This window comes from Seriola lalandi, unplaced genomic scaffold, assembly GCF_002814215.2.
Source record: "Seriola lalandi dorsalis isolate HSWRI2012SDOR001 ecotype SW California unplaced genomic scaffold, Sedor1 jcf7180002054921, whole genome shotgun sequence".
Lineage (NCBI taxonomy): Eukaryota > Metazoa > Chordata > Actinopteri > Carangiformes > Carangidae > Seriola > Seriola lalandi.
In genome coordinates, this window is record NW_019525473.1 from 1,406,136 (window position 1) to 1,418,556 (window position 12,421).

Consider the following 12,421-nt stretch of genomic DNA (forward strand, 5'->3'; position numbering starts at 1 on the left):
TACCACCCCCCCCCACCCCCCCGCTACAGAGCAGGCTAGTTCAGCAGTATAAGTCACCATGGTTTGTGAGCAGGGAATCCTATAAGCCACAGGGATGGAACAAAGCTCTGACTTATATATTGGTGAGATTTGACAATATAAGCCAGGATTGTTCTGCCTTGATGGAATAGGGCCCTCATCTGTTGATCATCAATAATAATGATTTATTACATGTGAATATACCTGCAAGGCCTGGACTGTAATGAATCTCTGTGTCTGCAGCACTGTTCGTATATGGGACTACACACAGGACGCATGTATCAATGTGCTGAGTGGTCACACAGCTCCGGTCAGAGGCCTGATGTGGAACACAGAGGTTCCCTACCTGCTCATCTCAGGTAAGCCCACAAACTGTCCTTCTATCAGCTGTGTCGTGGTCAGTGTGTTGTCAGTGTCTGTTACAAAGCTGCAGAGCAGAGACAGCAGAGGAGGTGTGGTGGAGAACCAGGTGGATGTGAAGTGTCAGTGAGATCGTCATCACTATCCAGGTGTGAAACACATCTGTGTAAAATGAGTTAGTGATGAAATGACAGCATCAGCATCATGACTCCTACAGACGCCATCAGTGACAGCTGACGGTGAAAATGATGAAACATGGCTCTGTAGGAGCATCTAGTGGCAGCTGTAAGAAACTACAACAACATCAGGAAACATGTCTCCGGTGAAACCCTCAGTGTCTCTCAGTCAGTTATATTTTTCTATCATTTACAGCTGATGTAGTTGTTCAGAAAAGACCTGAGACTGCAGATTAAAGCAGAGTTTATACACACACACACACACACACACACACACAACAGGGGGTAAATACATGTATATACTGGACTGTGTACGATGCTGTCAGTTGTCGTGTTGAAGTAACATGTTGTGCGATGTTGTAGGTTCTTGGGATTACACAATCAGAGTGTGGGACACGAGAGACGGCACATGTCTGGACACAGCCTACGACCACGGAGCTGATGTGTATGGTGAGAGTCACAGAACGACCTGCTGCAGAAACACGATGCTGTGGAGGACAGTGAGAGAAGAGAGAGCTTCTTCACTGAGAATTAAAGATGATCACATACACACTGTAAACTCATAAAGACACTGGATCACAATCAGTTAGCTTAGAGGACAGACATTACACTGAACCTGTGGTTTGTCACTGTGAACAACACAAGCTTAATGGAAACTGCCATTCAGACCAGCGTTGACTCTACTGTATACAGTATATGGACTGTATATAGTCTACTGTATATATCTCTGTATATCTGTATATTTTACCCAGAATTCAGTTGAGCATGAACACATGGCTGCATTAATAAATACTCTTATCCGCTGCTCCCTCTGTGCGAAATGTTCAGGTCCTACATGCTTGTGTGTGTGTGTGTGTGTGTGTGTGTGTGTGTGTGTGTACAGGTTTGACATGTCACCACAATCGTCCGTTCACCATGGCCAGCTGCAGCAGAGACAGCACGGTGAGGCTGTGGTCTCTCACTCCACTCATCTCTCCCCTGCTGCTGAACATCCTCACCGACCAGCCGTGGGAGAAGATCATAGGAAACACAGGTGAGAGTAGACTGATGTCTTCTGTTCTCCGGTGTGTTGTTCGACGTGCTAATCTGCCTGTGGCGGTTGTGTGTCTGCAGACACAGCTATGGTTCCTGGTTCTCCTCCACTGCTCTGTGGTAAAGTGTCTCGAGACGTCAAACAGGAGCTGGACAAGCTGAGCACAGACATCAGGGCCAAGAAGTTGCGTTGGTTCTCTGAGTGCTTCTTGGTAACTACACTTTGAATGCTGATTGGCCAGTGGTGATGTTGTGTCATAACATGACCCCTAATTCAGTGATAACTTTATACTGGCCTGTCACAGTTCTGAGTTTAAGATCAGACTAGATCTCCTCCTCCTCCTCCGGTGCAGGGAAATCTACCATGGTTACTACTCAGCTGATGTGTCCTGTTCATTCATGATTATAAATCAAGAAATCAGTTTACAAAAGTATAAAACTCAAACTCTTCTTTGTTAAGTCTCTGACTGTTGCTGGGACAACACGTGTTTTATATAAATTTATAGTTGATTAAAGGCTCAGAGGCTGCAGGACAGTGAAGAGGTGTGTTCCAGCTAACATCCACAGCTCTCTGCTCCACACCTTCACTTCATGTGTACTGACTGAAAACCAAACACTGATTAGACAAGAAAAGGCCCCAATGCAGCTTCTCATGTGAACAGTGCTCCACTTTTTATTTGTGTTGAGGTTGAAGTCAGTGAGAGGAGAGCTCTGTGCTGTTACACTGACACACACACATTTTAAAGGTCCACATAGTATAAAGGTAGATGTCCATGTTTTTGATTATAGATCAGGTCTAGCTTCTATATTAATACTGTGAAAGTATCAAAGCGCTCAGTCCACAGAGAAATGCACACAGCCTGTATTCAGAACCTGAGCCTTAAAACTAGATCTGTTACTAGAGCTCCAGAGAGAAGCCTGAGAGAGGAGATGTGAAACTACACTGAGATGGTTTTTGGTTCTTAAGTCCACAAATATATCTTCTACCTTATCAACACTTCAAATATAGAGTGTTTTTCATCACTCTCTGCATGTGGAGCGCGGCTGTGATATTGATATATGTACACACCAGACTGACAGAAGCATGTAACGGCTTTTAACAAGCTGTATCACCTTTCACATTCAGTCCATCCCTTTGTTTCAGGTCCTGCAGACACGTATTTTTGTAGACTGATTCATAAAGGGCTGAACATTTTTTACTTTCTGTGAGTGAGCATGCTGTCCTGTGTCCTGTGCCAGCCTCCAGGAGGCAGCAGTAACCTGTGGGACCTGGTGTCAGTCATTAACGGTCAGGACGACTCACTGCTTCCACCCAGCTACAGCAAAGGAGTGATGCACATGAAGCACCTGCTCAAGTTTAAGACAGTAAGTCCCTCTTACTTCCGGAGTCTCCATTAGCAACAGAAAAGTCTTCAAGCTCCTTTGCCAAATGAGAACAGCCAATCAAATGGCTGGATGACAGACCCAGAGGTGTGTACTTAATTCAAGGAGAAGTAAACACATACAGCGGTTTCTGCCTCTGAATATCCTTAGAAACAATGCTGTTAGCCACAAAAAAAAAAAAAGCGTAGCCTGCTAATGCTAATGGTTTGTACAGTCAGGTACAGGAACAGCTGACACCATCACAAAGAGCCATTATCTTAATGCTAATTGTCTTTCTCTTTTCATGACACCAGATCTTCTTTTATCATTCAAACTTTATGTATCTGGATAAACTTCATTAATCCAAGAAAGCTGTTGAACAATTGGATACATCGAACCGCTACATAGCTAATGTTAGCGTTAACAGCTGTTCACCATCAAACTTCAGTCCTTTACTCACCAGCTGCTGTCTCCAGAGGTGGAGAGAAACACCAATGTTAACTCTAACTCTTCTATTTCTATCACTTCTATTCTTCTACTGAAGTTAGCATGCTAACCAGCTACCTCCAGTATTTGGTAGTAGCTGCTCAGGGGGACGAATTATAACCTCTTTTATTGTACACAATCTTGATATTTCCATTTCTTATGTTCCAACAGGAGAAAATATTTACGCAGCTTAAATGTTAGGATACGTGAGCTCCACAACGATCTTATGTTTTTTTTTATTGTCCAGTCTGAAGCCCAGGAGCTGACTATAGTCAAGATGTCTAAGTTTGGAGGAGGCATTGGGGCTCCCAGTAAAGAGGAGAGGCTGAAAGAGGCAGCAGACATCCATCTGAGACTGGGACAGATCCAACGATACTGTGAATTAATGGTGGAGCTTGGACAGGTAAGGAGTTGGGTATGGAGGAAGAAGCATGTAACTCAGACAGTAGTGAGACCCTGTTAGTTGTGTTGGCACTGATCCTATCTGTGACTTTTAAACATTTTAATATTTTACAACATGTTCTTTAATCATTGGCTGGCTCCTTTGTAGTCTTTTTTCTTATCTGTGTATACACTGGGTGTCAGATGCAAATATAAGCTTATTTTACTAAAAGGCACTGAACCAAACAAAGTTTCCATCAGATCTCAAAACACTGGTGTTATATCAGTATCTTCATGCCATCGTGGAGCCAGTGAAATCAGCTTCATGCTCTGCATGTTATACTGGAAACATAACTGGAGGTTTCAGGCCTTCTGACAGTGAAGAGTACTACAGCAGGGGCAGGCATGCAGACAACAGCTGCAGATCCAGAAGCCGGGTGTAGTAGAGTCTGAGGAGGTCATGGAGAGTGACATCTGGGCCCTATACAAACCCGTCAGCTGTTAGCTTAAAGAATAATTGGGGACAGCCAAATTAAAGGTTCTGTTTCGATTAGAAAAAGAAACACATGAAGAGAGAAAACATGATATCGATGATGTGACTCAAAGGAATAAATGGAGTCTTGTTTCTTCTCTTTCAGTGGGAGAAGGCTTTAGCTGTGGCTCCAGGAGTTTCCATGAAGTACTGGAAGAAACTGATGCAGAGGTAAACCACTCTCCAGTGTGACTAGAATAAAGGAGAAATACAATAAATACTTCATGTCCTAAATGTTTGAACAGGAGCAGCAGTGGTACAGTACAGTTAAAACCAGAGCAATAATCCTGCATAAATCCTGCACCACCTTCAACACAGAGCTGAGTCAGAGACGTGTTGATTCAACATTATGGTCTGAATATAATCCCACACCAACAAAGACAAATACTGCTACTCACAAAGGCATTGTGATGTACAGTTGTGGCCTTTTGCAGACGTCATGTTGTTAAGCAGAGCTCTTGTCTGGGTGTAAAGTCAGTTTAAGGCTTGTTGTTTTGGCTTTTTATCAATTTTTGATACTCAGATTTTCTAGGTAGGATACATTTTTTTGAGTCAGATTTAATTTTAAGTGTCTACGTCTTGTCTGTGTGCATCAACATGTTACTCCTATACACTGTTCCCTTAAAAGCACACCTGGTGTAGAGAGAACAAGTAAAACACCTGCTGCAGCTGCAGCCAATCAGGATTTAGATGATATGTAATAATAAATCAGCAGTGAGATAGCTGCACAAAGACTCTCTGTTTCATCAGTGTTACATCCTCACAGTCTGATTATAGACCAGGTTATTCATTAGTCATCTTCTTACTTTTACCCATGTTAGTGTAAACACAGTAAAAACCTTTCTATGTTGCATATTGTTCATCTTACAGTACAATATGATGTATCAGAGCATGCTCATGTTGCAGGAGAGCTGACCAGCTGATGGCTGAGGATAATGATGACGCTATCCCATACTGCATCGCTACAGGAGACATCAAAAAACTTGTAACCTTCTTCACTGGCAGAGGACAGCTGCTGGAGGCTGCACTGATAGCACAGGTACTGGAGAGTGTGTGTGTGGGGGGGGTTAACCGAACAAAAGTGATGACAATAATAATCGTATCTCTTATTTCCAGGGAGCATGTGAAGGCAACGTCTGTGCACCTCAGAGCTCCCCAGTCAACCATACAACTAATGACGTGGACAGCATACAACAGTACCAGAGGTACACACCCACACACACACACACACACACACACACACACACACACACACACACACACACACACACACACGCTAGCATTCTGTTACATATTTACTTTGGCCTGCACAGTTGAAGTGAGTCTGAATCAGCTTTGGACTGTGTTGATGTTCAGTGTCCCTGGCTCTGAGGTTACAGTGAGAAAAGTATACTACAGTCAAGAGCACAAAGAGAAACAGCTGAACCGTTAACACATTGTGGGAGAGAGGCTGGTTTCAAGATCAGTACTGTCAGGAGATGTTTGGACGAATTATTCTTCTACATATGGAAAAGCATGAGAGAATAATATTCAGTTGAAAGCTGTGCTATCTAAATGTTTCCAGGCAGAATCTCTGTCTTCTGTCTCAGAAGTCTGTAGCACAGTCAGATTGGATTCATGTCAGGACTGTAATACTGATCACTTCACTCAGTAACATCACATCACACACACACACACACACGCACACACACACACATTTCCATCCTCTCTGTTCCTGTGTTTAACCTATCATCAGTGTGGAGGAACTGTTCAACCAGTTGTAGTGTGATAAAGAAGAGAAGTGTGTTTGGCCACAACTCCTGACTCAGATAAAGGTCCAATGTAAAACAAGTGAAGCTCAGTACTCTCACTGGGTGAGACTCAGTTGTTAACTCTTAAACACGAGGCCCAGGATATCTGTGAGCTTCTCCTCTGGTTTACCTGCTCCTCCTCTGTCCAGTCTCCTCCATCAGGTGTGTGAGGAGCTTGCAGAGTGGTACTTCCAGGACGGGTGCTCTGTCCTGGCAGCGTGTTGTCACCTGGCTGTGGACAATGTCCAGGTACACCCCTCAGTCCGTGCACAGCACCTTATACACACTTTGCTGTGTATGATCCTAACATGTGGCTGAAATGTGTGTGTGTGTCTGTGTGTGTTGTATCTGTAGTTAGCCATGTCCAGTCTGATCCGAGGGAATGAGCTGGAGCTGGCTGCATGTGTGGGCATCGTTCTGGGAGAGGCAGCCAATCAGAGCACTGTGTACTGTCTTGAACTCTTGGCGAGGAAGTACATGACCACACCCACATGGTGCGTCTCCTTGTGTGTGCAGTCAGTGTGTACTCTATTTTCCTGTGAACCTTGGAAGTGATCCAGACACACACTGGTCCAGTTCAGCTCCTTGTATTTAGTACTTATGTTTGTTTTTCCTGAATAATTTGACTCCTCCTGAGTAAGCTGACTGACTGTTTCCAGCTGACTGACTGTTTCCAGCTGACTGACTGTGACCAGCTGACTGACTGTTTCCAGCTGACTGACTGTTTCCAGCTGACTGACTGTGACCAGCTGACTGACTGTGACCAGCTGACTAACTGTTTCCAGCTGACTGACTGTGACCAGCTGACTGACTGTGACCAGCTGACTCACTGTTTCCAGCTGACTAACTGTTTCCAGCTGACTAACTGTTTCCAGCTGACTGACTGTGACCAGCTGACTAACTGTGACCACAATGAGTTTACAGTCTGTGTTGGACACCATTAGAATTTTAAAGTAGGAACCCTTTGAGCCCAGAGGCCGCCACTCCAGGCAGACCTCTGACCTCTGACCTCTGTGGAGCATCTGACATATAGAGCCTAAAGTTGGCCTGTCAGGGGAAAACCCCAATCTCTTTCAGCTGAGTGTGTATGCACCTGTCAAACTCACCTATACCTCCCTCAGTCTGAGGGATCAGCAGCTGCTTCCTGTCACCTGTCCTTGATAAGTGCAGCCTGGGTGGTGTACCCAGTGTTTCTTACTCCTGTGCTTACATTCAGGGAGGTGTCAGCTGACTTGCTGCACATGATTCCAGACAACTACATCTTATTGGCTAAGCTGTGTGCATTTTACCCAGGAAGTGCTGATGAGATCAACCAATTACATGAAAGGGTGAGTAGACCGTCTCTGATTACTTGTCAGTGATACGAGCATGGGATGATTAGAGTGATCACAGCTGCTGTGTGTCTTCCAGTGTGGTCTCCCCTCGTCAGAGGAGTGTGAGGCCTTGGCAGAGGAAGCAGTGTCTGAAGGAGACCTGTTCTCAGCTGTTCAGTTCCACCTGCTGAGCTCTGAGCCCGAGGCTGCTCTGCACATAGGGATAGAGCACGTCAAAGGTACTGACACCTCTGTGTCACTGTGTGTGTCTGTGTGTGTCTTTGTGTCTCTGTGCGTTACTGTGTGGGTCAATGTGTGTCTGTGTTTCACTGTGTGCCACTGTCTGTCACAGTGTCATCACCTGCCAGGTACCTGCACATTTTGGATATGACGATACCGACATGACCACGGGACTGGTTCCATTGTTTCACCCAGTAATAGTGACATCAACCTACAACTGTAGGAAGTGATGTCAACACAGTTCATCTCTAAATGAGCTCAGTTTCATGTTTATGATAAATATTAGCCATTTCTCAGTTTGTGTTCTTGGGAAAAGTCCACATCTACCCAAGATAAAATATCAGGAAGTGTTCTCATTCTGTTTTATCGAGGATGCATTGCTATGTGAATTGTGTGGACTTGGGACAGCTAAGTATCCCAGAATGCATTTCGCACCAAATAGCGACAACGGCGGAAACTCTGAGCCAGGTTCAAAGCTGAAACTATTTTCAGCCTACAACTGTTATTATATCATTTCATTAAGTTTTGATGTTTTTTCCATTAAGGCTCAAATTAATATTTTTATCCAAATAACTCAAGCAGGGCAGTGTGTGCTGTCGTCCCGGTTGAAAAAGTGTTCTCTCTGCAGCCCTTTGGTCATTTACTGGTGGCTTTGTTGTCTGTGGTGTTTTGATATATGATAAAGATTCCTTTTGGAAGATGAAATTTGATCTCTGACTTATATAATATGTATAATATTTGTTCCTGCACATTAATCTGAGAAGATGAAGCTAAAAACATGTGATTTGGTGGACAGTTAACAGCAGCTTTGCCTCTGTGAGCTTCTGTGTACAAATATATTTATAAATATATATAAATGAAAATGAACAGAGAGTCAGGTACAGGTGTGTTGAAGTGTAACCTGTGCAGAGCTGAACTGCTGATATTCGGAAGAATGCTGCTGTTCCAGTTGAAAATAGTGAATCTAGACTTCTGAGTTGAATTTGTGAAGTTTGAATTCCCAAGTACGGGAGTCGGAACTTGGCGTGCTCTGTATTGAGAATCAGCTTTTATCTCCACAGATACATGTGTCCATGTGATCTCTGAATGTCTCTGTGAAGAACTACAGTCACACCTGTAGATGACAGAGATATATGCTCATCCATCTTTACAGCACTAATTAATCAGAGCCTCTCTTTAATGCTCCTCCTCACCAGAACAATTGACTGGATCTGATTGGACGGTGGACAGTGTTCAGCCAATCCTAGACCTGATGAGTTACATCAGGACCGACCGCCTCATCATGGCCAAGCTGACTGAGTAAAACCATTTATTACTGTAGCATCAGCCTGTCAGCAGCCATCTGTGATGTCACTGATGACAGATAGACAGATAGACAGTTAATATTTGTTTTTATTGATTTCCAGTATGTTTTTACTTACCATACATTGTCAGACTTGATCATCGTCCTGTGTGTGTGTGTCTGTGTGTGTGTGTGCGTGTGTGTGTGTGTGTGTAGAGCCCGCAGTGAGCTGTTGATCCTGTGTGGTTATATTGGCGGTCTACTGGCCATCAGAAGACAGTACTCCAGCATCGTACCTGCACTCTACGAATATACCAGGTAGACACATAGCTGTGTGTGTGGACACAACAGTGTGTGTGGATGTGTTAATAAAATAAGAAGTGAACTACAGTCTGATGTCAGAACCCTGTATTGATCTTTATTAAACTGTGTTAAACTGAGTCTGCAGGAACAGTGATGATGCTTCTGTGTGTCTGACTGCTTGTCTAACTGTTGTACGTCTGAATGTTGTTTTTATGACTGCTGTATGTCTGACTGTTCTCTATCTGACTGTTGTTTGTATGACTTGTTTGTCGGACTGTTTTGTGTCTTACTGTTTTCTCCCTGGCTGTTGTGTCTAACTGTTGTGTGTCTGACTGTTGTGTGTCTGACTGTTTTGTGTCAGGCTGTTGTGTGTCTGACTGTGTCTCTTTCCTCAGTCAGCTGCTGAAGCGCAGGGAGGTGTGTGTCCCTCTGAAGATCGAGCAGCTGTCTGTGGAGCTGGATGCCTGGAGGGCCTGCACACAGAGTAACAGCAAGTGGGTCACACAAACACACAGACACACTAGATAATGTTAATATTCAAAATCATTCAGATGAACATCAGTGTGACTGTGATGATTTTGTGATGGTTTTAAGAGGAAGATGGTGACATCGCTACTCCTCATCCACTCAGTGGAAATGATGAACACTGAGGAGGTCTTCACATGCTCCTCTGTAATCAGGCCTGGTCTCAGTCAGTGAGGCCAGTTACCACGGCAACACAGGAGAGGCAGCCGATTCCCCTCCGAGTGATGAGAGGGCTGAGCAGCTTTGTTAGCATCAGTGGAGCTAAAGATGCGAAGGCTACCATCAGACTGCACTGTGATTGAACATGTGTCTGTGTCTGATTGCAGCAGTCCTCCATCAGAGCGTCAGAAAGAAGAGTTCAGCCGCCTCCAGAGGAGGATCCAGCCCACAGACCCCGGTAAACACATGTTTAACCCCAGTTTCCTCCGCAGAGCTCAGTGTAGTCCTGAAGCCATCTGCTACATGACCCCAGACTCAGCCGGGATACTGGTCTGATGTTGGCACCAGCATCAGGAGCATAAGGAGCTGTTGAATGTAAACCTCAGGTCCAGCTAATCTGGCTGACAGAAATCTGACTGGTGATTGGCTATGGTGCCTCTAAGTGGCTCTCTAATTGGCCAAAGTTTGACTTAGAAACAGAGAGCTACTGGACTTTCTATGAAGTGGATTTTACAAATATTCAGTGGGAACATATGAAGTGTAATCATCAGTAAAGTGTGTGTGTGTGTGTGTTTTTGTGTGTGTGTGTGTGTGTCTCAGCTGCGCTGGTCCTGTGTGGAGCTGATTATGTGACAGGCTCCAACCTGCCGAGCCACTCGGATGTTCAGCTGTCCTGCTTCACTGGACACAGGATACAGGTGTGTGTCTAGTGTGTTGTGTATATGTGATGTGGATGTGTGTTGACATCATGCGATGCTCTTCATGTTTGCTCCTGATCTCATGCAGGGTCCAGTGTTTGTGTTGGAGGACAGTAAATCAGCAATCTCCCACAACGACGCACTGATGTGGGCTAAAGTCAACCCCTTCTCCCCACTGGGAACAGGAGTCCGCATCAACCCATTCTAACACACACACACACACACACACACACACACACACACGTAGAGATGGAGTTTTGTGGCCTCTGTGTTTTATAGTTTACTGAGCCAACACACATGGTGACATGGACAGACACACACAGACTGAGTGTGATGATGCTGTGTGATGAAATCATCATGTTCACTGAGGAGGGGGACTCTTCTGTTGACAGGGCAGAAACCTGAACTGAGACTTTCTGCTATTGTTGTAAAAACTGGAATAAAACAACCACTGCAGATTTATTAGAGACTTGTTGCCTTGTGTTACACCCACACTCACACTCACACTCACACTCACACAACAATAGGACGCAGGTAGTGAAAACAGTAACAACACTAGTTCATTACACACACACACACACACACAGATAAGCTGTGTACACTAGGTGACTGATGACCTACAGTTCAGTTGTTTGCTCCTCCTACATCTGCTGCTCTCAGTTTTCTGGAGCACGTATACAGTTGAATATTACAGTTGTTTTTCAAACCTAAAACACACTCCATTGTCTGAACCACACACTTGTTGGCCCGAACACATTTAGTGAATCATTCACTCTTTTAGCAAAACCATGAACAGTTTTTCACCTGGTTAAACACAAGTTTCAGATCTCATTTCACATTTTCACTCACTAAAACACCCTGTGCTCTGTGATGCACTCGTAGCAGAAGTTAGACCCAGTTACAGTACAGACATCACAGCGTACACACAACAACTCAAAACTGTTCACCCTTTTTGCTAAAGTAGAAACCAGGTCAGAGTGCTCAGGTTGTTGAAACTGGTGTGAAAGAGACAATGGAGGAGGAGGAGGAAGAGTAAGACTTACAGACTTGCAGGAAGAGCAATACGGTTTTTCACAATTGCTAAAACACATTTCTTGAAACCTTCCATGCTTTTCTCAAAACAGTTTTTTTCAGTTGCTAACACACTAAAATGAGACGCAAAGCAAAATGATTGAAACTGACACTCATAGAGAACCTCAGCTCACGTCTCCAAATCTCTAAACACATTTTCACCTTTGCACACAAATTGCAATTCAACATGACAACTGTTTGCAAATTCACTGCACACAGTTCTCTGTAAAACACAGGAATCTGACATTAAGTCATTTGTTTATCATTTCAAAACACTGTTATTCAAAATGCCACACCCATGGACCAGTTGGCCAATACACATGCCGCCTGGCCAAACACCTAACTGCTTATTATTGCCTCATCAATCATGATGTAAGCACTGTAAAAAGATACATGCTCAACACTGTGATACGATGCAGAGATGCACGGATACGTGACAGTATGGGACAACGTCAGCTTCCATAGTTCAGCAACCTTCCACCCTACTCTCCGTTTCCCAGTCCGGCTGAGTTCTTCTCTGCATGGAGGAGGAAGGTGCACGACCACCAGCCTTAATGTGCACATGGCTCTTCAACAGGCGACGGAAGAGGCATGTGATGATGTAGATGCGGCTGCTGTCCAGGGCTGGAGATGATTCTTCCCTCGCTGATCTTGATGAGGTGCCGTGGACAGACCCAGTGAGGTGGCCAGATG

At 44.4% G+C, this 12,421-nt stretch overlaps 1 protein-coding gene across 2 annotated transcripts in view; it reads left to right on the top strand.

Moving 5' to 3' along the window:
* Positions 1-11,119, top strand: part of wdr17 (WD repeat domain 17) — a 28,322-nt gene extending 17,203 nt beyond the window's left edge. The window contains exons 14-32 of one of the 2 annotated variants that reach the window (XM_023431411.1): positions 262-377; positions 918-1,004; positions 1,438-1,587; positions 1,668-1,798; positions 2,826-2,951; positions 3,682-3,837; positions 4,454-4,518; positions 5,254-5,386; positions 5,464-5,552; positions 6,287-6,386; positions 6,492-6,631; positions 7,354-7,465; positions 7,548-7,689; positions 8,887-8,989; positions 9,189-9,290; positions 9,671-9,769; positions 10,127-10,197; positions 10,560-10,657; positions 10,746-11,119. In XM_023431411.1, the coding sequence (XP_023287179.1) occupies positions 262-377; positions 918-1,004; positions 1,438-1,587; positions 1,668-1,798; positions 2,826-2,951; positions 3,682-3,837; positions 4,454-4,518; positions 5,254-5,386; positions 5,464-5,552; positions 6,287-6,386; positions 6,492-6,631; positions 7,354-7,465; positions 7,548-7,689; positions 8,887-8,989; positions 9,189-9,290; positions 9,671-9,769; positions 10,127-10,197; positions 10,560-10,657; positions 10,746-10,865 (2,140 nt within the window). In that variant the 3' untranslated portion in view covers positions 10,866-11,119. The remainder of the gene's footprint in view (positions 1-261; positions 378-917; positions 1,005-1,437; positions 1,588-1,667; positions 1,799-2,825; positions 2,952-3,681; positions 3,838-4,453; positions 4,519-5,253; positions 5,387-5,463; positions 5,553-6,286; positions 6,387-6,491; positions 6,632-7,353; positions 7,466-7,547; positions 7,690-8,886; positions 8,990-9,188; positions 9,291-9,670; positions 9,770-10,126; positions 10,198-10,559; positions 10,658-10,745) is intronic. The other variant, XM_023431414.1, reaches the window with a different exon arrangement.
* Positions 11,120-12,421: the final 1,302 nt, after the last annotated feature.